Source organism: Rhinatrema bivittatum, chromosome 1, assembly GCF_901001135.1.
Source record: "Rhinatrema bivittatum chromosome 1, aRhiBiv1.1, whole genome shotgun sequence".
NCBI classification, from domain to species: domain Eukaryota; kingdom Metazoa; phylum Chordata; class Amphibia; order Gymnophiona; family Rhinatrematidae; genus Rhinatrema; species Rhinatrema bivittatum.
The window spans coordinates 541,189,526-541,216,101 of NC_042615.1; the positions used below are offsets into that span (position 1 = coordinate 541,189,526).

At 43.0% G+C, this 26,576-nt stretch overlaps 1 protein-coding gene across 1 annotated transcript in view; it reads left to right on the top strand.

Moving 5' to 3' along the window:
- The window catches only part of SVEP1 (sushi, von Willebrand factor type A, EGF and pentraxin domain containing 1), a 534,033-nt gene that overhangs the window by 160,961 nt on the left and 346,496 nt on the right, over window positions 1-26,576 (top strand). Inside the window, exon 6 of the mRNA XM_029614894.1 lies at window positions 10,460-10,639. Coding sequence (XP_029470754.1) covers window positions 10,460-10,639 — 180 coding nt within the window. The remainder of the gene's footprint in view (window positions 1-10,459; window positions 10,640-26,576) is intronic.

Sequence of the window (26,576 nt, forward strand, 5' to 3'; positions counted from 1 at the left end):
ACAGACACTCATGGAGATAGCAAATCCTCCTCTGCCCATAGGTTTAGGCTTCTCTCTCTCTTTCTTTCTTTCATGGCCCTTTGCCTGACTAACTTAATGGCACACTCCTGTACACGCCACTGGATTTAGTAGATGATTCCAGCCAGTAGAGCGTATGCAGAGATCACTATAGGGACAGGTCCAGTCTGGATTTTTCCCAGGATAGTGAAGTGAGAGGAGTCTTTCTCTAGATTGATGAGAGATAAGATATTTCCTGGAGTTCTGGCCTGGTGGATTAAAGGGAGAGAGAGACAGAAGATCTGGAGAGTTTGTTCCTCTGGATAATGAGTGTCCAGAGATATAAAGGTCTTCTGTGAGCTGAGGCTAGATAAATCTGTAAAGGATAGGAGAATAGTTCTTCCCTGCATCGACATGCTGTTTACTGTACTCAACAGCACTTTGATTCACTCGGTTCAGGAACGGAGAGTAAACTTTACGTGTGTCACATTTTACGCAGATACGTATAGGTTACCGGTATTTAGGTATAACTAGGCTGCATCCCGAAAAAAACTCAGCCACACAGTCTGAACAAGAACAGTGAACTTTTTTATTTCCCAGGTCACCTTCTGGTGCCCCATGACCTTTAATAACAACTTAACATAATATTTAAACATTACACTTCATATCATAATGTAATGTTTAAAGATTGTGTTAATACCCCTTGGAACTGTAACCAATAATGTATCTTAGATCCAAGATGTTACTCCTACTGCTCATGTACCACTGTCTCCCCATGAGGGATGACCTTCATGGTACTTTATAACATGAAGAGGAGTGTATACATTTGCAGGTTCAGTGTACCCATTAGGGATATTCCTAGGAAGCACAAAACAACCATACCATACAAGGCAAGTCCATATCGGATAGTTATATCTGCAGGATCTTTTTCTCCTCTAATAACTGCAAGTACTAGGGTCAGTTAAAGAAAAATGTAAATTTTTTTTAAATTAGATCTGTTTTACAGTATTGTATAATTAACTTTAATATAATGAATCATAATATGACAAAAAATATCACAACAGGTAATTAATACTTAGCTTCTATAAGAGCATGTGAGGATACCTGGGAGAAAATGCTAATTTCTTTATTATAATTACTAGTGGAACTGCCCATCAAAAGTAGAACTAAATCGGCTAAGTTTTGATGTATATTCAGCGGCATGGCAAAGCTGCTGAATATATGTTTATATGTTGGAACTTTGCTGGATAAGTCTACCTGGCTAAGTTTAGACCTGCTCTATGGGACGTCTAAACTTAAGACGTTAACTTATCTGAATATTGGTAGCTAGCTGTATAGGTTATATGGCTAACTCGCTCTGCCCCCGATCTGCCCAGTAGATGCTCCCTTTTTAGGTGTGTAACTTTTAGCCATATAAGGGACTTATACAACTAAGTTGCGGCCGCTAAATGTAGGCGCATATTCAGTGTCCGGCTACTTAGCCACAAAAGTCCTGCTTATCCTGCTAAATAGCACAGAATGTGCTTTGAATATCTACCCCAACATATTACTAAACAAACAAACCCTACAGTAGAATATTTATCATACACACTAGAATCTGACCTTCCTCTTCCTTAGATTTTTCAAATAGATCACAATTGGCAAACAAAGTCCGCTGAGAGGCTTTTTTTTTTTAATGCATCCGTGTGAATATACCCCTTTCATGAAACCCCTGATCTGTCACTGTTGCTCGTCCATGTGCACCCAAAATTAGTATAATCTCCTTAATCTAAAAGAATTGATCAGTCAGTACATTTTTCTAGGTGAAAAGCTTGAAGATTAAATAATGTGTGGCTATCTGTGGGATTTTTTGTAGAGAGTTCTCTGGCGACTCACCTATTGTTTGCAGCGTGTGCAGGTGCTTTTAACTGGTATATGTCACAAGTATGCCGTCTCTTTGGAAAGTAGCAGCCACAAAGTGTGAATGCTAAAAGTGGCCTCATGCTTTGCACCCACTGTTTGTACGGGGCAGTTAAGGGGATGGCAAAATAGCATGCCGACATTTGAAAATTGAATAAATGCCTACTGTTTTCCTCTCCTGGGAAAGCCTCATTTTAATGTGGCTGAAATTAAGTGTGGTAGGGAAGCCCACACATCTTTGTAGCCCAGGAAAGGGCAGTCTTCAGCCAAGCCTTTTTATCCCAGTAAATTGCTATGCACTCAGCTGTTGTGGTTTTAACGAAAATAACGAAATCATAGTGCAACTTCTGTAAAGATCTTTTATTGGAATATTCTGGGAGAGTGTGAGATTACCAGCAAGGCAATTCAGAAGTGGTCTCTGAGATCATTGATTGCCCAATAGATTAAATCCAGTTTACAGACCAATGAGCTAGTTTGTTTTCATGACATTTTCCTAATTGGCTGACATTAACACAGCATCCTCTTAATAGGATGGTATTAAAATTCTATCTCGTACATATTAATGTAGCTGGAGCTCGTGTAAGTCATATGATTTCTTGTAAATTGAGCCCAGAAGGCAAGAATGAAACTTAAGACTAAATTTGACATACTTTTTGACCTATGACCTACATTTTAGCCTGCTTCATCATGTCAGCAACCTTCATCATGTCACCTTGCAGTAATAATAGCTTTATAGGAAAACCCTTTTCAAAGCATCTTAACATCCCTGTCTGGCGGCGTTTTCCTGGATCTATGTGTTGGTTACTCTCTCCCAGCTACTGCAGCGCCCTGGCAGGGAGCAGTTCTGGTAGAATGGGTGTCCTTGAAAGAGCACAACAGAAGATTCTTGCTCCTCTAGAGAGGGAACTTTTCCCCCAAATAGCTATTTCTTTTTTCTTCCTGACGTGACGAGCTGCACTTGCTAGTAAGTGTCGTGGAAGTGCGGCTGTAATGGTATAATTCTATGCATGAGCTGCACCGTGGCACTGCTAACCCAGTGCAGTGTGTCTGTGGTTAGTGACTCAACATTGCATTCCGAGAGGAAGTCCAAAAATGAGGCGTGCTGCCAGGTGCAAAGAGAGCACTGGGAGCTTCTGCCTAGGAAAGAGCAAATAAGCAGTCAGAAAGCAGATAGCATTTCCAGTAGTGGCCAGTTGTGATATTCTGTGTTGCCATGCCTTATTTTGTAGTCGGCCCTTTATTTTTGTCTAGCATGTTTATCGGAGAGTATAACAGGGTTTTATTTTGAAACTGATTTGCAGCTCCCTGCACAGCTGGATTTCATTTGATTGAGACCTGAGAGAACTGGTCACATTTTCTGTTTGGCTTGATATGACATTTTATGCATTTGTTTTCTGGTCAATTTAAAATGAGAAACTACAGGGAAAAAAAAGAAAGGAAGGTTGCCATGATTTTCTTAACATGATTAATTGGGGAAAAAGGTGGATGATTTTGTTATAAAGCCTATAATTTTATACTAGCCAATGTAGTATTTTTGTAATGTTCTTCCTATGACCTCCTTAGAATGATTGCCTGGGCAATGCTAAATCCTTTTGCTTAGCAAATAGATTTCCCATTATTTAAGGGACAACATCCCCCTCAGATCCTTAGAGTTTAGTAATAGGTACCAATTCTGCAAGGCCTCCCTACTTTTCAATGTGGGGAAATTAAATTTGATTGAAAGCAGACTGTTAAAAACACTGCTGTAGACGCCAGTGTGAGCCTGTGGTTAGGTAATGGTATGCCCCAGGGACACCCCTGCAGAGAGCAACCCCTTATGGCGGAGAGGTCCGGAGTGAGCCTACAGTGTACAGGGAGGAGAAGCTGGCATGATGCGGAATAGAACCGACTGTTTCCCTGGTATGAGCTCCGGATAAAGAAGCTCAAAGATCAGAGAGGGATAGCTCAAATCCGTTCGTGGGAAAAAAAAAACCCCAAACCCAGTTAAAAGTCCTATTGTAAACCCCTTTCAGCCAAACCTTTGTTTGAGGAAGGTGGTGTGCAAGTATAATGTAAAACAGCATAAGAGAGGCAACCGGGGAAGTGGAAAAACTACTCAGTGATCCCAGAAATTCTCCCTGAATTTCCACATTGCAGGGGTAGCAGTAGGAGCAGTGCCCGTGAAGTTGTTTGCCATTGCAGAAGGATTGTTTTGAGGATAACGTAAGGTAGTTGCAAGTTCTTCCAGATGTCTGTAGTAAGATCAAGTACTGTAATAAAGTCATTCTTTTATGAACTGTGTAAATAAAAGCAGGCAAGATGGGAATACCACTTCACTATAATTTGTCTTCTTGGAAAGGTGTACAGCTTATCCCTGAGGAAAATGCTGGCAGGGTTTCTTTACCGTCTGAAGCCCATGTAACTGTATCAAAAGTTTTACCAATCAGCGAAAGCTGCACCCACATTCAGAGGGAACTTCCTCTCATACTGGGGAGTTTTAGGAACATTTTTATTAAAAAAAGAATTGTTTACCATTACGGATGGGGAGGGATTTGTGGAGGAGCCAGGGAGAAGGAGATATTGCCCTGTTAACTTATTGGCAGGTTGATGTATAAATTAGAGCCGAGTGAGTCAGTCGAGAGAATATTTGTAATGTCTCCAAACCCAAAGAAATTGAGAAGTGAGAGGGTGAAAGAAAATGATGGTTGTACTATTTGTTCTCAATTCTGACTCAGTGTGACCTGAATTGAGTCTGTCAGACCTCTCTCATTTCAGCTTCGGACAAACACATCTATCTCACTTAGAAGCCAATTCAATGGGTCCATCCTGGCTCTGATGACACAAATTATGTTCAATAGGCAGGGCAAGGGTATTAGACACTCTGAACCTTCAGCCTTGCGCCCTAATTTTCAGCCCCCTCACCTGAGATTTTGATAATTAAAGTCAACAATCATGATATCCCGGGCAAGTTATCTGGCTCACTTTAGCTGAATAACTTGTTTGTTCTCCAGGTTTCTGAATATTGCTAACAATAGTTCATTATAATTGTAAAGCCATAATGCCTAATGAACATCTCATTTGTGATTTTTGGGGATAGACTGCAAAAAAATAAATAAATCAAGAAATACATAAAATTTATAAATGAAAAGAAATCCATACCACATTGACTGAAGGTAATCTCTGAAATGGCTGATTGGTCTAAGATAAGATGTTCCCCTTACTACTTACTATGCAAAAAATCGTCACATTTCTTTGTCACCTCAATAACAGTAACACAAACTCCCTCTAAAACCAGGCATGTTGTGAAGTAATATAAAATCTTGCTTAAAAGTCACTCACAACCCTAATAGCCAAGCTGCATGCACTCCAAGAATTCAAACATCAAACATTTTATCTATGAAATGCTGGCAATGCACTAGAATAGCATGACTATTTTTCCCAGCAGGAAGAGCAGGTGGGGTGTTCTCTAGGCAGCCTAGGGCGGCGGGGCGAGGAAAACCTGAAGCAGACAGAACAGAAAGCAGCCACAGGAGGAGAGAGTGTGATCCTGGAGCAGTGAAGGCAGCACATAGAATAGAAATAAAAAAGGGGGTTGAATTAGTATTAGCATAGTAGCCAGAGTTGAAATATTGATGAGTGGCATTACTGCTCACAAGTTTCAAAACTTGTGCTACTTCAACTCTATTTTGCATCTGTTCCCTGTGGTTTAATTTATGGTAGACCTAGAATAGCATTCTGCTATTTTTTGTCTGTCATCTGAGGAAGTGGAGCAAAAGATGAATGGAGGTTGAATGCTTGTGGAGGCTGGGGATGGAGGAGCACTGGGGTAAGGAGGAGGAAGTATTTGGGAGAGAGTTCCTGCCCCCCCCTCCCCCGACAGGTTACATCTGGCCATGGCCCTGCTCTTCGCCCCCTCCCCTCACACTCCACTCCACAGTTCCGCTTCTTTTTTGATAACAAATTAAGTTTTGTAATCTGCTATGCCAGGTACCTGTTGGGGAAGTGCTAGGGAGCGGTTCCATTTCCGGGAAGATAATGTACCCTTAGGCCACGGCACGACCCCTGAGAACTCTGAAGAAGTGCCGAGGCTGGCAAGACATGTCCAAGGACGGGCGGACAGGTTGAAGACCAGGAGCCCTGACCCCTGCTGAACCCGAACCGCTTGGTAACGGCAGATGCGACGGGACGGACAGAGGTCGAGGATGGTACTGGAACAGGAACAAGACGTAGATAGTTGGAGACTTGGACGAGACGAGGATACTTGGAGAATTGGACAAGATGTGGATCCTTGGAGACTTGGACAAGACAAGGACTAGAACCAGGATTCAGGATGCTCAGATGTGGATTGAGATACAGGATGCTCAGAAGACTCAGACTAGGTTTCAGGTTACTCGGAGGTCTCAGGCGAGGATTCAGAATACTAGGAGATTTCAGGCAAGGATTCAGGAGAAAGTACTGGGTGAGGCTGAATTGCGGCGTGCCCTATACAGCCGTCTATGGCTGGTTGCGGACCATGCTGGAGGCGAAGCAGACTCCAGATGAAGCAGTGGAACTTGAAGCCAGGACATGATGAAGATTCAGGAGAGGCCTGCACCGGGGCGCGCCCTACACAGCCGCCAGTGGTTGGTCACGGACCACGCTGAAGTGGAGCAGGTTCTGACAGAGTCTTGGGCATGGACAGAAGCAGGCATAGGGAACTCCGAAAACTGGGAACAGGATACAAGACTCAGGACTTGGAACTCAGATTCAGGAACATTAAAAGCAAGGGTCTACTGGAGGCTGGCGCTGCAAACGTGAAGGTAGGCCTTGTGCCACGAAGCGCCCTACACAGCCCCCCATGGGCTGGTCACGGAACACAACAGAGGCATGCCAGGAAGGATGGAAGAAAGGAACCTGGAATCTGGATGAAGACCTGGTGAAGAAGACTTCAGGATCAAGACAGGAACGTAGGACATCTGGTAAATCAGGACATCTGGTAAATCAGGACATCGGAACATCAGGACATCGGGACAACTGGACGTCAGGGACCTCTGGAGATAAGGACATCTGGGACGTCTGCAACATGGAGCATGGAACATCAGGTACCTCTGGAGCGGGAACATCGGAACTAGGAACATCCAGAGAGTGGAGCATCTGAAGACAGGAACACCTTGAAGATGGGATGGATGAGGACACAGTATCCAACGAGAGACCAGGACATGCAGACAAAGATGAAGACGAAGGATCAGGAACCACAGACGAAGACAAGGGAATTCTCACGAAGAACAGAGTGCTTTGAAGAAGCGAGGAAGAATCACGGAGGTCTCCAGGATCAAAGAGCTGGAACGGAGAATCCAGGAGCTGACTAACTCCTTGCAAAGGCCATGACAGACTGAAGAGAGGCCCTTCTGTTAGGGCTGAAGAGGAGATGCCTCAGGAACGTCATCAGGAGGAGCCACAGGGCCCTGCCCACAGCGGGCCCTTTAAATCCTGAAGAGATGCGTGGCCGCGTGCCTAGGAGGAGGCAGGACCATGGAGAGCGGCGTCCAAGCCACGAAGAAGAAGCAGGCCCTAATGACAGTGGCTCCCTGCTGCGAGAAGACAGAAGATTGATGGCGGCTCTCTGTCGCGAGAAGAGGAGCTCCGCGATGGCCTCTGGGCCGCAAAAGAGGAGCTTCAGCAGCTGCCTCTAGGCCGCAAAGAGATGGTGGTGTCAGTGGCGGCCTCCAGGCCGTGAAGATTAGGAAGGGGTGGTGCCAGGCTGCAAGGAGACCCAGACAGTGGCGGTTCCCCGCCGTGGCAGTGGCGGTGATGGCGGGAGCCTCTAGGCCACGGAGATAGCAGGCGTCAGTGGCGGCCTCCGGGCTCTGCTGCAAGTTAAGAGGCTACTTGTGGGCCTAACCCACAAGCAGCATCACAACAGTACCCATTTAGCCTATAAGCTTTTTTGGACAGGGACTTAATGTAACTGAATTCTAGTAATGCTGTAAGCTGCCTTGAGCATTCTTTGGAAAGGCAGACTAAATACCCAAATATATTATTAGCAATAAACCTCCTATTTGGAAAATAGAACAAGCTGGACTATACAAAGTTACGCATTAGCAGAATTCCTCATGTTGGTCACTCACACAGAACACAAAAAAGGCACACCAATTCCAGAATAAATGACCACAAATTACACGTAGATATATGGCAACAAAAAATGAACTGAAAACTCCAAGAAGCCAGACTCTCTATGAAATACAACAGTGCAGAAATAGAAACAGAAATGCATTTCCTCCTGTGCTGTGAAAAATACAAATATATCAGACATACACATGTCCTAGAACCGACAGAGAAAATCAAAGACTTCCCACAAAAGAACAAGCAGAAAAAAAACTGTATAATACTGAGGGAAAACATGAGAAACAGCAGCTCTAGCAGTAAAATATTTATCCTGACACTAGGCCAGAAACATTGCCTAACCAGCACCAGAATCCGGCTATTGTCCTTTCTATACCTTCCAATTTTATTTTACAGTTATTTTCACTATTTTGTATTCTTTTACGTTTTATTTTAACCATGCTCTGTATTACTTTGGCAACATATGTACATTGTAATGCCAGTAAAATGATCTGAACCTACTCTGCTTTGACCGCTCTAACCTCACCCGCTCCCCTCCTGTTTTCGGAATGGCAAGAATGGAGGAGGGAGAGGAAAGGGCTGGATTAGGATTAGTGCAGTGGCTCTGCTCTGGCTCCCCTCCCGTTCTGTTCCCTGCGTGCTGCCTGGGAGGGGAGGGGCTGGATTAGGATTAGTGCAGTGGCACTTCTTTGCTCTGCTCTGTCTCTCCTCCTGTTCTGTTCCCTGTGTGCTGCCTGGGAGGGGAGGGGCTGGATTAGGATTAGTGCAGTGGCACTTCTTTGCTCTGCTCTGTCTCTCCTCCTGTTCTGTTCCCTGCGTGCTGCCTGGGAGGGGAGGGGCTGGAGCTGGAAGCAGAGAGGCTGTTCTCTGCACCCTGAGATTTGGGACATTGGCCCTGTCTGCCTATGTGTAGGGAGGCCCCTGGTGCTGCCCCCAAATTGCTGTGCTCTAGGCAATCACCTGGAGCATAATAATGTACAGGCGAGTAAGATATTTTACTGAATAAAAAGTCTGCCTAATGGAAGAGCCGGCCCTGCGTACAGGCTACATGCACCTGTCAGATAATATTTTGTATCGGGCAGTTTGTGACACCGTTCCCAACAGCTGATCCTTGTGGATTCGGGGGAATTGAAGAGAAGCAGCTTCATGATTTTCGCAATTATTTTATTAAACAATATATGATGGATACAGGCCTTGTCACAGGTCCAGAGGGGCCTGGGTGACTTCCAGTTTTTGGGGTCCTTAGCCATAATAAAATTAAAAAATGACAATACATGAAAACAAAATAAAGCACCAAAAAAAAAAAAAAAGCTTTTGTGGGCCCTTTTTAAAGTTTAAGACCCAGGTTCAATGGCTCTTCTGCCCTCCTCTGATTGGCCCTGGATGGGTTGCTTACCTTATGTATTTTGTTTTGTTTGTTTTGAAGCACTGCAGGGTGCACAGTGTGTCAATCTGGTACAATAGTTATCTGTGGAAAGGAATGGATTGTGGGATGCACAACTTTAATTCCGAACTTCTCTCTAGCTGAGTGTAACTGACTGTGTTTTGTTATTTCGTTGGGGCTAGCAACTCTGCCAGGTTAGAAAGCACACTAAAGTGCTATATATAGTTGGGCATTTCTGCTTCCGCAACCCGACAATCATTCACTTGCACTCTAGAGCTCCAGCAATCTAGCAAAATGTAGGAAGTCCTGAAAAAAAAAGCAGAGCCAGAGGTTTTCACTTTTATTTGCATACGTTTAGTATATGCAGATTGTGCTAAATTGTTTAATTGTGTTTTAATATTTTGTTTTTATTGGAAACCATTCTTGTGGCTTCAGATGATTTGTACGGTATTAAATAAATAAATGCATGTTCTCTGGGAAAAAGAGGAGCAGAAGGTGCTACCTCATGGCAGGAAGACCGGCTTTGCCCCAGTGCACTGGCTCTTTTTTTCCCAGCACTTTTGTAGTGCCTGCAGGCAACTCGGCCAGATTAAAACAAAGATATGTGTGCAGACTACATGGCCTGTGGCTACAGTATTCACAGCTGTACACAGATTCCCAGAGGCGACTGTAAAGGATATGTATGTTTAGTGTGGAACAACTTGCTCTTATGAATGAGAGAGCCACTGCTGATTAATCGAGAATGTCTTATTCATCCTGCACAAGAGTTTTATGAACAGCAGTGATATCCACTGGGATAAAAGCGGGAAGGTCTCGTACCAGAATCAGCATCATAGCTTGAGAAGCCTACTTTCTGGGATTGGATCTCAGCAATTTTCTTTAAACCCTACCCCCTTACCTCAGAGAACTACACTGCACCCTGTCGTTGGTTAGCTTCAGTGGATATCCTGTATTCTTCCTTGGACATTACAAAATAGCTTATTTACTGAAGTATTCTTGCGTACTAGGTTCATGTGGGATGACAGTAAGCAGAAGATAAAAAGAAAGCAAATGTATCTAGCAGAATAACCTTTTTCTTTTGTTTTTCCTACATCACAGTGCGAACATGCCCAAAACTTCATGCACCCGAACATGGATATGTGAACTGCTCCACAAGCAATGCCTCCTATAAAACAGAGTGTTATGTGACCTGCCATGAAGGCTACCAGCTAGAAGGGAGTTCCAAACTCACTTGTCAAGGAAACTCCCAGTGGGACGGGAAGTGGCCACGCTGTGAAGGTAGGTTTTCTCCCTGTCTGTTGTGTTGCGCTGCATAAGAACATAAGAAATTGCCATGCTGGTTCAGACCAAGGGTCCATCAAGCCCAGCATCCTGTTTCCAACAGAGGCCAAACCAGGCCACAAGAACCTGGCAATTACCCAAACACCAAGAAGATCCCATGCTACTGATGCAATTAATAGCAGTGGCTATTCCCTAAGTAAACTTGATTAATAGCCGTTAATGGGCTTCTCCAAGAACTTATCCAAACCTTTTTTGAACCTAGCTACACTAACTGCACTAACCACATCTTCTGGCAACAAATTCCAGAGTTTAATTGTGCGTTGAGTGAAAAAGAACTTTCTCCTATTAGTCTTAAATGTGCTTCTTGCTAACTTCATGGAATGCCCCCTAGTCCTTCTATTATCTGAAAGTGTAAATAACCAATTCACATTTACCCATTATAGACCTCGCCTGATCTTAAAGACCTCTATCATATCTCCCATCAGCCTTCTCTTCTCTAAGCTGAACAGCCCTAACCTCTTTAGCCTTTCCTCATAGGGGAGCTCTTTCATCCCCTTTATCATTTTGATTGCCCTTCTCTGTACCTTCTCCATCACAACTATATCTTTTGAGATGCGGCGACCAGAATTGTACACAGTATTCAAGGTGCGGTCTCACCATGGCACGATACAGAGGTATTATGGTATTTTCCATTTTATTAATCATTCCTTTCCTAATAATTCTTAGCAATCTGTTTGCTGTTTTGACTGCTGCAGCACACTGAGCCGTCGATTTTATAGTATTATCCACTATGATGCCTAGATCTTTTTTCTGGGTGGTAGCTACTAATATGGAACCTAACATTGTGTAATTACAGCAAGGGTTATTTTTTCCTATATGCAACACCTTGCACTTATCCACATTAAATTTCATCTGCCATTTGGATGCCCAATCTTCCAGTCTTGCAAGGTCCTCCTGTAATGTATCACAATCCGCTTGTGATTTAACTACTCTGAATAATTTTGTATCATCCACAAAATTTGATAACCTCATTCATCTTATTCCTTTCCAGATCATTTATATATATATATATATATATATATATATATTGAAAATCCTTGGTCCAAATACAGATCCTTAAGGTACTCCACTGCTCACCCTTTTCCACTGAGAAAAATTGATCATTTAATCCTACTCTCTGTTTCCTATCTTTTTACCAGTTTGTTATCCACAAAAGGACATCTCCTCCTATCCCACGACTTTTTAGTTTTCTTAGAAGCCTCTCATGAGGGACTTTGTCAAACACCTTCTGAAAATCCAAGTACACTACATCTACTGGTTCACCTTTATCCACATGTTTATTAACCCCTTCAAAAAAAATGAAGCAGATTTGTTAGGCAAGACTTCCCTTGGGTAAATCCATGTTGACTGTGTTCCATTAAACCATGTCTTTCTATATGCTCTACGATTTTGATCTTGAGAATAGTTTCCACTATTTTTCCCAGCACTGAAGTCAGGCTCACTGGTCTATTGTTATCAGGATTGCCCCTGGAGCCTTTTTTTAAATATTGGGGTTACATTGGCCACCCTCCAGTCTTCAGGTACAGTGGATGATTTTAATGAAAGATTACAAATTTTAACTAATAGATCAGAAATATCATTTCTGAGTTCCTTCAGTACCCTAGGATGCATGCCATCCGGTCCAGGTGATTTGCTACTCTTTAGTTTGTCAATCTGGCCTACTACATCTTCCAGGTTCACAGTGATTTCATTCAGTTCTTCTGAATTATCACCCCTGAAAACCATCTCTGGAACTGGTATCTCCCCAACATCCTCATTAGTAAACACGGAAGTAAAGAATTCATTTAGTCTTTCTGCAATGGCCTTATTTTCCCTAAGAGCCCCTTTAACCCCTCTGTCATCTAATGGTCCAACCGACTCCCTCACAGGTTTCTTGCTTTGGATATATTTTAAAAAGTTTTTATTATGAGTTTTTGCTTCTATGGCCAACTTCATTTCAAATTTTCTCTTCGCCTGTCTTATCAATGTTTTACACTTAAGTTGACAATGCTTATGTTTTATCCTATTTTCTTCAGATGGATCCTTCTTCCAATTTTTGAAGGATGTTTTTTTGGCTAAAATAGCCTCTTTCACCTCACCTTTTAGCCATGACTGTAATCATTTTGCCTTCCTTCCACCTTTCTTAATGTGTGGAATACATATGGACTGCGCCTCTAGTATTGTATTTTTAAACAATGTCCATGCCTGTTGAACATTTTAACCTTTGCAGCTGCACCTTTCAGTTTTTTCTATTTTCCTCATTTTATCAAAGTTTCCCTTTTGAAAGTTTAGTGTTAGAGCTCTCTCAAATGGACCCTTTAAATGGTATAAGGACTCTATAAAATATTTTGTCTGCTCAGCTCCACCACAAAAATCTGAGCCTTTTACTTAAAAGAAAACCTCCAATCCCCAGTTGCACCTGTCCGACTGGTGCCTATTTCAGAATGGTGTCGGCTTAACCAAGGCCAGTACCATCTTCAGTGTTTGCCATACAAAAAAATGGAACCAGCCTCGGATCAACTGGTACCATTCTGGAATAGGCATTGATGGGAAAATGGAGAGAGGGCCTAGAGGAAGAATTTTTTAAAAGTGGAAGGTGCAGGTTTTTGTGTTGGTGACGTGATGGGACTAGGAGCTGGCTACGAAACTATAAATGAAATTGAAAACGAATGAAATATTGTTTTTATGTTTGTTTTGTTTTCAGAACTAAATTTCCTGTTTTCTTTCAAGTTAAAGCACATTCCTACTACTATGTTGGCAGCAGGGACAGGGTATGTTCAACTTGCACAGTCTTGATGTTCTCCTGTCCCTGTTGCATGCTGCTCTTGGACATACCTGAGTTCACTGAGGGAATCTCCATCCCATCTGATAGAATTTGGAGGACAGCTGACTCCTCTGTGGGCTCTGGCAGCACTTGGGTGACTGCCATCATATGCAGCATCTGAGGCATCCATCTGTCTGAAGACATTACTGCCTCAGAAACAAAGACGAGAGGGTGAGATCTCTTTGTGGTGACAGTGAGAGAAGCTTTACCATCGTTCTCACTCAGGCAAACCATTTGTCGTCTTAGTGGACTTTCTAGGCATGACTGGGGGGAACAGCCACATTCTTATCAAGTGCTGGGCAGACTGGTTTTTAATAGTGACTATGTGGGGGGGGGGGGGGTGTCTCTGAGGTGATAATGATGGAAGTATCCTTCATCAATGCTTGATTGGCAGTAGGCCCAGCAGTGACAACAAGCTGAGCCACTATGGGCTTGGTGGACTTTGTACTGGTGTCTGGTTTTATCCTGACGATATCAATAACATCCCTTCCTGGTATACCTCGAAGACTGGGGAGCACACTAGATGCCAGCAAAACACTGGCATGGATTCTTTGAAGAGAGAGGGAGGTTTAACCTCCGGGGCCCAAGTCTTTTAGATAGTATATAACCAAAGAGCCACATAACACAAAATAAAAGTCTTTGCTAAACCATTCAGATTTGAAAGTTGTAATTGGTACAATTTCTAAACAAGGAAGTCCTCCATCAGGCACTGATAAGGGAGTTACTAATCTTTGCAGTTATATGTGCCTGAGATCCCTTCATTCTGTTTCCTGGGTTTAAGGCTCCCTTGGCCAGGTGCTGGGCTCTATAACTCCCAAAAATCTTTCTGTGTTTGATTCTATAAACACTTGAATCCTTCTCTTGCATTCCTTTCTCTCTTTTGGACTGCTGGATCACTGGATGAGAGCATGGGATGGGCAAATTTTGCCTTTCCTTTTCTACACCGCCAGTTACTTTGGACAGGCTGCTGACACTCATTTCTCATTCCTCCTAACTCAGATCAGGGTCCTCTTTCCGTCATGAAAAAATAGACTCAGGGAAAGAGGTTTACTCCCTCAGAGTGGCAATACTCTTCTCCCCACTTTTGATCTCTCTGGAACAACAACTTCTAGTGCAGTATAAGAAGCACAAACCACAGGGATTTTCCTGTGTAACCCTCTGTACACTACTATAGGACTCTGGAGATAGAAGGCAAATATTCCCTCTTCCCCAAACTCCTGCCTAGAGATGAGAGAAACATAGAAAGATAGAAGTGATGGCAGAAAAAGACCTTATAGCCCATCCAGTCTGCCCAGCAAGCTCCCATAGCAAAGTTACCAGTTTTCTATACTTATCAGTGACTCAGACGGCCAAGATCAGGGCTCTTGTTGGTTACTGTTACTGTTGTCTGTTTCCCCCCCCCCCTCCCCCCACCGTAGAAATAAGAGAGCAATGTTGGAGTTGCATCAGAAGTGTAGTATTAGGCTTTTTAGTTAAGCGTAGTAACCGCCACATCAAGCAAGTTACCCCCATGCTCTTGTTGGTTACTGTTTGGGGTTGAATTACCTTACCCCCCCCCCCCCCCCCGCAGTTGAAACAGAGAGCAATATTGGAGTTGCATCAGAAGTATGGTTTTAGACCTTTTAATTAAGGGTAGTAACTGCTGCATCAAGCAAATTTCCCCCATGCTTATTTGTTTTTCCAGACTGTACAGTTCAATGTCCTTGTTGGTTGACTGAAACCCATTACTCTTTTCCATTTTTCCCCCTGCCGTTGAAGCAGTGAGCAATGATAGGGTTGCATCACAGTATGAAGGCTTGTTAAGGGTAGAATCCGCCATACCAGCAAGTTACCCCCATGTGACGACTTATTTGTTAAGGGTAGTATCTGCCATTCCAGCAAGTTACCTCCAAGCTTCTTACTTCATTCCCCTCCCCCTTGCCTTTAGGGATCCACAGTGTTTATCCCATGCCCTTTTGAAATCTTGCATGGTTTTTGCCTTCACCATATCCTCTGGCAATGCATTCCAGGCGTCCACCACCCAGTTCATGAAGAAATATTTCCTGACATTGATTCTGAGTCGTCTTCCCCAGAGTTTCATTTCATGACCCCCTAGTTCTATTGAATTCTTTCCAGTGGAAAAGGTTTGTTGTTGATCGTGCATCATTTAAACCTTTCAAGTATCTGAAGGTCTGTATCATATCTCCTCTGCTCCTCCTCTCCTCCAGAGTATACATATTTAGGTCCTTCAACCTCTCCTCATTGTTAGGATTTGTGAGTTTGTGAGCCCTGGTCCAAGGTGAGAGATGGTACTGCTCACGAGGAGGAGCCCTGTGAGCCTCACCGCTGGGAGGCGAGGTCTCAGCTGCTAGGTGTGCAGGGCAGCAGGTACTGGAGAGAGAGAGAGAGGCACTGCCTGCGGAGCAGGGAGTGCAGGCAAGAAAGTCACACAGACACAGAGGTTCCACAGGGTCTGTGGAGTGGGGTATACCCAGGAGGAAAGATCCCTCTGTAGAGATGGTACGGTAGTGGTCTGTGATGAGGGTTCCTCAGTAGAGATGATAAGTAGTGGTCCGCAGAACGGGGCACACCGATGAGGGTTCCTCAGTAAAGATGATGCGGTAGTGGTCCACATAGCGGGATACACCGATGAGGGTTCCTCAGTAAAGAGAATATGGTAATGGTCTGCAAGCGAAGTATTCACAGAGGAAGTAGAGATGGTTCCAGAGAAGGCCCCATGGAGCGGGCAGGCAGCGGTCCTAGGCGCATGGCCCTCAGAGGAGCAGATAGCCAGAGACGAGAAAGGGGCCCCCGAGGAGTTGGTACCCGGGACGTCTCACGCCGAGGAAGCAGGAGCTGGAACGTGTCCATAGTGAGAGAAGCGGATTCAGCAATGAGGGAACTCGTTGCTAAGTTGTAGGCAGACAGGCCAGCTGGCTAAAGAGTCCACGATGAATGACGTCATCCGGGGGGGATGCCCCCGATGTTCCCGCCATGACGTGGATAAGACTGACCCGAAAGTGCTCGCGCCTAAGGAGTTCCGAGGGTAAGATAGCAGTTGGCAGAGTCCACGCCGTCCAGGGAGGCCCTGGAACAGGGGTGGACAGGCCGGCGATAACTGGCGGAGGCCACGAGTCTTCCTAGTGGAGTCAGAGCCGTGAAGCAAGAGGTGAGCAACAGTGGTCGCGGCCGTCTGCGACCAATGGGCGTAACACTCATAAGTCATTTGATGGAGACCTCCCACCATTTTGGTCGCCCTACTCTGAACCGTCTCCAACCTGTCTCTGTCCCTTTTGAGATATGGTCTCCAAAACTGAACACAGTACTCCAGGTGAGGCCTCACCATGGACCTGTACAAGGGAATTATCGCTTCCTTTTTCTTACTAGATATTCCTCTCTCTATGCAGCCCAGCATTCTTCTAGCTTTAGCTATCGCCTTGTCACATTGCTTTGCCATCTTTAGATCGCTAGACACTATTACCCCAAGGTCTCTCTCCTGCTCCATGCACAGCAGCGCTTCACCCCCCATCGCATACATTTCCTTTGGATTACCACATCCCAGATGCATGACTCTACACTTCTTGGCATTAAATCCCAGTTGCCATATCTTCAACCACTCTTCAAGCTTCTTTAAATCATGCCTCATTCTCTCCACTCCTTCTGGCGTATCCACTCTGTTGCAGATCTTAGTAACATCCGCAAATAGACAAACTTTACCTTCTATCCCTTCTGCAATGTCGCTCACAAAGACATTGAAGAGAACCAGTCCCAACACCGATCCCTGTGGCACTCCACTTAACACCGTTCTCACTTCAGAGTAAGTTCCATTTACCACCTCACTCTTTCTTCTATCCGTCAACCAGTTTGTAATCCATTCTACCACCTTGGCGCTCACTCCCAAGCTTCTCATTTTGTTCACGAGCCTTCTATGTGGGACCGTGTCGAAGGCTTTACTATCCAAGTAAATCACATCGAGCACTCTTCCCTGATCCAATTCTCTAGTCACCCAATCAAAGAAATCAATCAGATTCTTCTGACAGGACCTTCCCCTGGTGAATCTGTTCTGTCATCAGGCAAGCCACTAGATTGTAGGTAGTTCACTATCCTTTCTTTCAGCAGAATCTACATTAATTTTCCCACCACTGAGGTGAAGCTAACTGTAATTTCCAGCCTCTTCTCTGCTTCCACTCTTGTGAACTGGGACTACCGCAGCTCTTCTTCAGTCACTTGGCACCACTCCCGTTTCCAGGGTCTCAACTCTGAACTCTGACCAGAACATTCTCAGGCTTCTCTGATCAACATCCTGGACTACACCATTGTGCCCACTCCTAAACGGGGATGCAATAGCAAATGGTTCAGTCTACTCTTTACTCTGATAGTCTCAATATGTCCTCCTGTAGGAGGAGTATACATGTTAATGAAAGGACCATAGGTCTCTTTACTTAACAATGAGTCAAGTCCTGGCAGTAGTTACAGGATTGCTAGGACTGGGGTCTCCAGACACATGATTGAAATGGAGGGCCTTGCTACTGCCAATTGTGAATGAGCAGACTGCAGAGAGGGGATGTACAGACCCAGTTGTTTTTTTTTTTTAAATAGGCTGTTGCCTTCAACACCAAATTTGTAAGGTGCTGTCCCAGAGGTCAAAGCTCTACAATGATCCTGACCCTTGTGTTTCCTTAGTATCAGGAAGTCCATGTGGGGCAAGGGGGTGGAGCCACCACAGGGCCTTGGAGCTTGGAGAGCATACCAGCTCACAGATCTCATGCTAATCTTATTTTCATTGCTGCCATGTGATGGAGATGAGGTGAGAGGAGAGGAAGACCTGGGAAGAAGCCATCAGAGAACAGAGGTGTGCAGATGAGAAAGGACTTGGGCAGATGTATCCTGGGTAAACAAACCCCAGGGGGATAATTCCCTCTTTCAATCCATGGGGGAGCCTTGCCTCCTGCTATCAGAGCCCTGGGATGTCAGAGTCTTAAATCCAGCTCTGTGGAGGCCCGGGAATTGCCCAAGCAGCATTGCCTTGACACAGTGGAAATAAGCAAATTATTTGCTCTGAGTGGCAACCAGTGTATGGAAGAAGATGTTCCTGATAAGAGGATTAACATTTCAAAACAAACAGATCTAATATATATCATATTTAAAAATTTAACTGAAAGAAATGCATATCTGACAAGCCTTCCAAATGAGATCCTAATATCACTTAGGAGTTCCCTGGAAAGATTCTGGGTGGGAGAGCCCACCTAACCTCTACCTGGGGTTTCACAAATAGTTTTGACAATGTTTTGAGTGCTGTAATTAAGAAAATGGGACACTTCTATGGAACAGCAGCTATTTGGCACAGTGAATTGTTAAATTTCTTTATGCATGTGAAATTAGGAAAAGAGATCCCCAGATTCCCCAACTCATGCCTCCCTGGACCACCTCGCTCCCAGATCTTCCACAATGGTGGGACTTACTTCATTCCATAAGCTTCTGGACCACTGCCATCTCCATCCAGGACCCAGGATGGGTCCCTCATCTGTTTCTCTGGTGGGCAGAAACATATCTCTCTAGCCTAGGGCCTTTCTCCTTGAGGGAGAAAGCCCCTGAAGAGCTCTCTTCTTTGGGAGAGTCGCCCTAGGCATACCATACCTCTTGTGGATTGCTGCAATCTCCCCAACTCTTCCCACCAAACTCAAACTCAGGATTATATAGTCACAATACCTCACCCTTTAAAGGCATACCACACTATCTGTTTGACCCATTTGTTGTTAAACCCAACAGAGAGATTGGCACTTTGCTCCCAAACAGGCACCAGATCTTCTCCTCTCCCGTCTGGGGCACAGATTAATTTTTTTGTAATATTTAATATTTATAAAGTTTTAATATAATACAAAAATTTCTTCTTGAGTCAAAAATAAGTAATTAACAAGGAAACAAAAAGATATCCATATAGCATACTTAAGGCTAAAATAAATAAATATATATACTAAGGTTAATCAGTGTATTAAGCCCAAAATTTAAATGAGAAACTCATACACTGCATCTCTAAGAGGAACTGAATGAAAAAAAGAAAAACAAGACAAAAATGGCATGCAGTTGAATATAACATATTATCTACAGCTACCCTGAACTTGAAAGAGTGTAAATGCAGCTTTCTAACAGGCCAGCGAGCTGCTGGGGTTCAAAGAATATATGTATAGTACCTGGATAAATAATTATACATTTACAAAGGTATTTTTTAAAAAGCAGTACCCCATTTGCAATATCTGAGGTATAAATATCAGAAAAGACTGCCTTCTTTTCTGAGTCTCTTTTTCTACATCAGGGAAGGCCCTGATTTTAGAATTGTAACTTATCTCTATGCCAAAGGGAAAGCTTAAACACCAATGCTGTATCAGATTCTAAAACAAAATTCACCAACAAGGTAGAAAAAGAGATATCACTACTTCATCAAATTTCATCAATAACGTAGAAACATCTGAACTGTCAAATGACAGTCCAGGTGATTTAACAGCCTCAGCTCCTGAACCAACCTTTTGGCTCTGTGGCAGTGAGTAGATCTTATATATGAGTACTCAGTGGGAATGGACAAAATCTGATTCATATAATGTCGTAAACTCATTATATAAGACAATGAGTTCAATCTGTGAAAATTAATAAAACACAATTTCCATCTTCTGACAGCATTTTCCATGTCCTCCAGTTTCTCATGCAAGACTAAATTGTCCTTTGTAATAGTACTTTCATGCTCTTCCAATTGTGAACACTTGTTCTATATGAATTTTCCGAGTTCCAAGGAGGTCATATTCAGCTGCTGTATGGCACTGCTGAATATATCCAGCTATCTTAAAGTTAGCCAGATAAGTTTATCTGACTAACTTTAAGGACAGCCCTGCAGGCTAACCAGAGTTAGCCGGATAACTTATCTGTCTAACTGAACTCCTCTCATTTATGCCCCCCAAATGACCCTAACTTATCTGGATGACTTATTATCCAGCTAGAATTTTGCTGGATAAGTGCCCAAATCTTCATTTAGCCGGATAACTTCTGAATTGTCACTAAAAGTCCTTTATTCACAGACCGTAATTCCCTTTGCGGCACATTCCATTGTAATCTTGATTTCAACCATCCATTTTCCAGTTTATAGAGTACCTTATGTATTATTACTAACACTTTAAAACGGATTCTAAAATATACTGGCAACCATTGAAGGTCCTTAAGTACAGGCATAATATGTTCATACCTCCCCACTCCACAAAATACTCTGGATGCGGAATTTTGTATCAACTGTACTGATTTAATCATGTTTTTTGGTAACCCTAGAAGAAGTGAGTTACAATAGTCAATATTATATAGTCCCATCATTTGCATAACTAACCGAAAATCATCAAACCCGAAATATGGCTTTAATCAATGCAATATACGCAACTTGAAGTACCCGATTTTCACCAGCTTACACATGTGATCTTTCATAATTAATTCACAATCCAACTGGGCTCCCAGGTTACGTACAACTGACGATAGTTCAAGATCAATTCCTTCAAATGACATCTTTGACACACTGGCATCATCTAAACACTTTTTTGCCATATTTTTATGATTGACAAATATGATATCAAGCTTCTCAAATGCTTCCTTCAGAGAATCCTTAATTGGAAACCAAAATTGAATATTGTCTGCAAACATCCAGTATTCTACCCCCAATTTTCCCAGTACCTGGCATAACGGTGCAATATAAATATTAAATAGGGTAGCAGACAGGGAAGATCCCTGTGGAACCCCCATTTTAATATCGAACCATTTAGAAGTTCCCATACCAGAGATTACCTGACAGCTTTTTTCTGAAAGAAATGAGGAAAACCCAGTCTTCCAAACTCCAGATATCCCGAATTCAGACAGCCGATGTAGCAGTAGAGTATGATCAGTTGATTCAAATGCTGCCAATATATCGAGCAGCACCAATAGGAACCTTTGAACCTGCTCAAAATCCCTCAAAAATGTAACTGACAAAGATAACAGTAGCAACTTCATGTTATCGCTCCTAAACCCATACTGATTGGGATTCAAGAGGGAGTTTTCTTCTAGATACCTGTTCAGCTATCTATACACTATTTTCTCAGTAACCTTTACCAAAAAGGTCAGTGAAGATATGGGATGATAATTCATTAAATTTGCAGAGGGTGCACTACTGCCCTCTTCAGTTGATCAGGGACAATGCCTGTTGTCAATGAAATATTCACCAACCTTGTAATTCTCAGTGAAATTACTTCACTAATCGCCTTTAGGGAATTGACTTAAATCGGATTCAACTGGCAATATACCAGATTCATTTTTTTTTATAATCTGTTGTACCTCTAGTGATGATATTGAATAAAAAACATTCCATTATGATGCTATTATTGACTGGCAAACTAACTATACATCAGTACAAGTTGGAGATTTAGCACAAATACCTTCAGTTTTCTTTAGGGAAGCTTTGGCAGTTCAGTGTTTGCCTGAATTCGATCACCTGCTGATGTTAGATACTTGACTGTAACAAACAGAAATTGGCTATTAAATTTTACATCCTGAATTTTTTTCATAAAAAATGCTTTTTTTAGCCCTTTCAATAGCACCTCTATATTTTTCCAATTGTATCCTATAACTTTCCAAATTCCCACTACTTTTGTTCTTTCTCCACTTCCTTTCTAAAAGACGGAGCTTTTGTTTCTCCTTTCCAAGTACTTGGGAATACCACGGTTTCTTCTTATATGAGTGTTTTTTTTATCAAGTGCTGCCGAATTGGTGTTAATTCATCTGCCAACAACAAAATCATCTCATCCCACTCCTCAAAAGCGATAGTGGATAAAGAAAACTCAACCTGCTCAAGAGCATCCATTATCCTACTCCTCTTCCTCTATATTCATCGTATCTCTACATAAAAATGCTTGATTTCCATGTAATTCCTCCTTCTTTCCTGAAATTAAAAATTTTTAAGGCAGCAAGCAAACACTCCCTGGCCTTCCTCCCATTGGTGTCACACAAGCTGCATTTTCAGACAGGGCTGCAGCATCAAGAGCTAGGGAGGAGCTCAGTGCCTGTTGCAAAGGAGAAATGCCCTCCTCCGACACTAGGGACACTTCAGGTCCATTGATGAAACCTTCCCTCCCCATCCAGTCTCAAACTGCCTCTTTCAGTTGAGCTGCTGAAGCCATTGGGGTTGACACCTGTACATGTACTGCTGCTCTTTAGATGAAAACCACTGGCAAGGGTTCAAAGGGATAAATCTGAGCCTTGGCCTTCCTTTTCCATTCCATAAACAATACCAAATCAAAAGTAAATTTCATCTACATATTCCTACAGCAGCTCCTCACTGATATGCGGCCATTTTGGATCTCCAAAATGAATTTGAACTCAAATTCAGGAACTAATATGATACATTCTTTCTCAGGGAAAACAGGACAAATCCATACATGCAGTGAGGCAATAAAGGTCTGGATCAGCTTCTTTGGATTGAGTTGGGTGAGCTATCAGGTACACCAGCAGGAGACTGACAGTGGAAAAAGAATGGGAGATACTCTGGGGTGGGTAGGTGACAATGGCTGGAAGGGAAGAATAACCAAGGAGGAAACAGCATGCTGATGGTAGGAGAGGCTCTATAATACCTGGCTAACAAAATTAATTTGTAGTTGGGTTTTAAAAGTGGAGAAAGGTGTCTTGACATGCTCTGGGGCGGGGTGGAGGGGGGGGTGTTCAAAGATGAATGGAAACTCCAGGAAACCTTCAGAGGCAGTGGTATTTTAGGGGATAAGCAAAGTCTCACAGCTGCAGAACCTGGCTCATCATTTTAGCTGCACATTCCCAATGTTGCAGGTGGAGCGGGAGAGTAGGCTTTGCTTGCCAGCATTGAGGGTATGGCATTACCGCTCTCTAGTGGTGAATGCATCACTGTGCCAGATCTTACCCTTCAGGCACATGGCCAGACATGGTTTGCAAGCAGTGCTGTGCTGGCTCTGTGCATCAGAGACAGAAAGGCTTGCTTTTGTTGTCACGATTCATGATGTGAATAATCTAGATGTAGTTGCTTTATCTCCAGCAAAGCCCACGGAAATATCTTTCCATTTCATTTTGCTAATGGGGATGACAAACCATTGCAATCTTTTTTATATACATATCTACTTTTTTTGCTGAGCTGGAAAATATAATAGCAGAGAAAATTCTATCAAAAGTTATATTTCAAATCAATTTCAATTTAAAATATAAAGTCATAAATAGCAGGGCATGCTTGTAATATTTGCATTTGATTTTAGATGTGGTTTGAATAACTCGACAGGCTTTCCACACAGAATTATTGTGGGCCTATTTTTTTCAGATGCTAACTTAGATACTGGTTTTTTAGGTCTTCTGTTTTTTGATGTTTACAGTTTATAAATTTATAATTGTTTTTGCACGATTAGTCATGGGACAGTGAAATTAGTTTGGAGGTCCATATTTAGAAGCATTTACCCAGATAACTCAGACGTTATCCAGAAGTTATCAGAGAAATCTGATTGATTTTTTTGATTGGGTGACTAAAGAATTGGATCGAGGAAGAGCGCTCGATGTGATCTACTTGGATTTCAGCAAAGCTTTTGATACGGTCCCACATAGAAGGCTTGTGAATAAAGTCCCTTATCGCAAGCGATAGCAAGCGAGGGGCGGGGAGGGCAGGAGGCGGGGTGGTGAGGAGGCGGAAGTGGTGGTATCTTCGCTGGCGGTGATAAGGTAAACCACGTTATCGCCGCCAGTAGCACGCCCAATAGCGCCACCTTGCACGGTGGCGCTATTGGGTGCGAAAGCCAGAGGCAATAACACTGTGATGTGCGATCGCTGCCGGCTTTCACAGGCCTGCCCCCCCTTCGCCCCCCCCCCCCTTACCGCCGGGATTCATCATTCTCTGCGAGAATGGAAAATCCAGGCCTAAATTAGCCAGATAGTTTTATCTAGCTAACTAGCCAAATTGCACAGCTATGAACCAAATGGGACTTTGCAGGACAAACCTCAAGTTTTCAGTCAGGCTGGTGTTAGCTTTTCACTGCGCTGTGCAAATAGTTACTTTGCTGCCCCCTCTTCATTCTGTTTTCTTTTAATGATGGATTTTTATTGTTTTTTCCATTAACTAACACACAATAGAAACAGTCTATCTGTCAGTCTTTCATGTCCTCAGTCTCACTTTCTGCCTCTCTCTCTCTCTTTTTCTCTCTCATACTGTGTCTCTGTGTCTCAGTATCTCTCTCTCACATAGTCTCATTTTTGCTCAGTCAGTTTCACACAATCTCTCTCACACACACAGACTCTGTCAGTCATTCTGTTTTTGTCCTGGGCTCCCTCTTCCCTTCCAAAAAAAAAAAAAGCCACACTTCTTCTGACAATCCAAACTTTAAAAATTAACACCTCCCCTGAACCCATTTTATTCCATTCAGCAGTCCAAAATGCCTAAATGGTCAGGAATGATCTCCAGGCGTTCCTGCCCCACCAGCCGGTATGTAAAAATGGTGTCCGCTGGTCCTGTGGCTGGCACCATTTTGTTGTACAGAGTTCACTTATAATTCATGGATTTCCCTGTAATCTGTAGCAAAAACCCATTCCTTTTGTTTTTAGCTGCTGATCTCAGAGAAGTTTTGCAGCTGATATGGGAAAATCTGTTGCAGATTTTTGCCTGCATGTGCTGCAGATTTCTGCCAGCAACTGGCCTGTCTTTTTTTAAAAGATAAAGGGTGGAAACCAGTTCCATGGTTCCAGTGTATTTTTCCAAAGGTTCATCAGATTGGCTCTGGAACCTCTTCTGAAGTTTATACATTCCCAGTGCTCAGATTACAGGCTGCCTTGTCCCAGCTATTTCATTCTCTGCCCTTCCAGAGTTGTTGGAGGATGTCAGAGCAGCAGTGCTAGACAAAGACATTCTAAAAAAATGTGTGTTCTTCCATAAAGCAAACAGTCCCCTTTCAGTTTGGTGTATGTATGTATATGTATTTTAATGATTTAATTTCAGAGAAATACGTGTTGCTGATCTTTTTGAATGCTCCTTTATTTTTTCCTTAGGCAGTTTTCTGCCGTATCAAAGCAAAATAGAGCGCTCCTGCACTGGCCGACACCAGCAGCCCATGCAGGTGTCACATTGACCCACTGACAGAGCAAAAATTCAAAACCCAATTACTTCCTGTGAAGGGGCTGTCTGAAAATGAGCACCCTGTTTACAGGCCTCTGACTCAAATGGAAGATCTAGACAGAGATCTGGTTGAAGACTCCAAAAGGTGGGAAAGAAGGGAGAAGTGCTGATTGTTGGAGATTTTAATCTGCCGGACATAGACTGGAGAATCCTTTCTGTGGAATCTAACAGAAGTAGGGAGATAGTGGATACCCTGCAAGGGGCTCTGTTCAAACAAATGGTAATGGAACCCATGAGGGAGGGGGTTATACTTGACTTAGTGCTCACTAATGGAGATAATGTCTTTAATGTCTGAGTGGGTGCCCACTTCAGCACCAGTGATCATCGAATGGTACGGTTTGATATCGAAAATAGGATATGAAGAAGTCACATGAAGACCCGAGTTTTGAATTTCAAAAATACGGACTTTGTTGAAATGGGGAAGTACCTAGAGGGAGAACTGGAAGACAGAGAAAATGAAAGAGGTGGAACAATGGTAGGCCAAACTAAAAAGAGCAATTACAAAGGCAACTAATCTGTATGTTAGAAAAGGAAACAAAAGCAAGAGAAATAAGGAGGTAGCTTATAAAATAAAAGCAAAAAGAACAGCATTCAGGAAATATAAAGGATTCCAAAAAGAGGAACATAAAGAAAAATATCTGGTGAAACTGAGGGAGATGAAGAAAGCAATCAAGAAAGCAAAAAGTCAGGTGAAAGAAAGGATTGCCAAAGAGGTAAGGTGAGGTGACAAAACATTTTTCAGATATATCAGAAAAAGGAGAATGGTCCGAAGTGGAATAATGAAACTGAAAGATAAAAAGGATCAATGTGTGGAGAGAGATGAAGAAATGGCCGAAATATTAAACAAATACTTCAGTTCAGTGTTCACTAAAGAAGACCCTGGAGAAGGACTGTTGCTAGTGAAGACACTGGAGGGA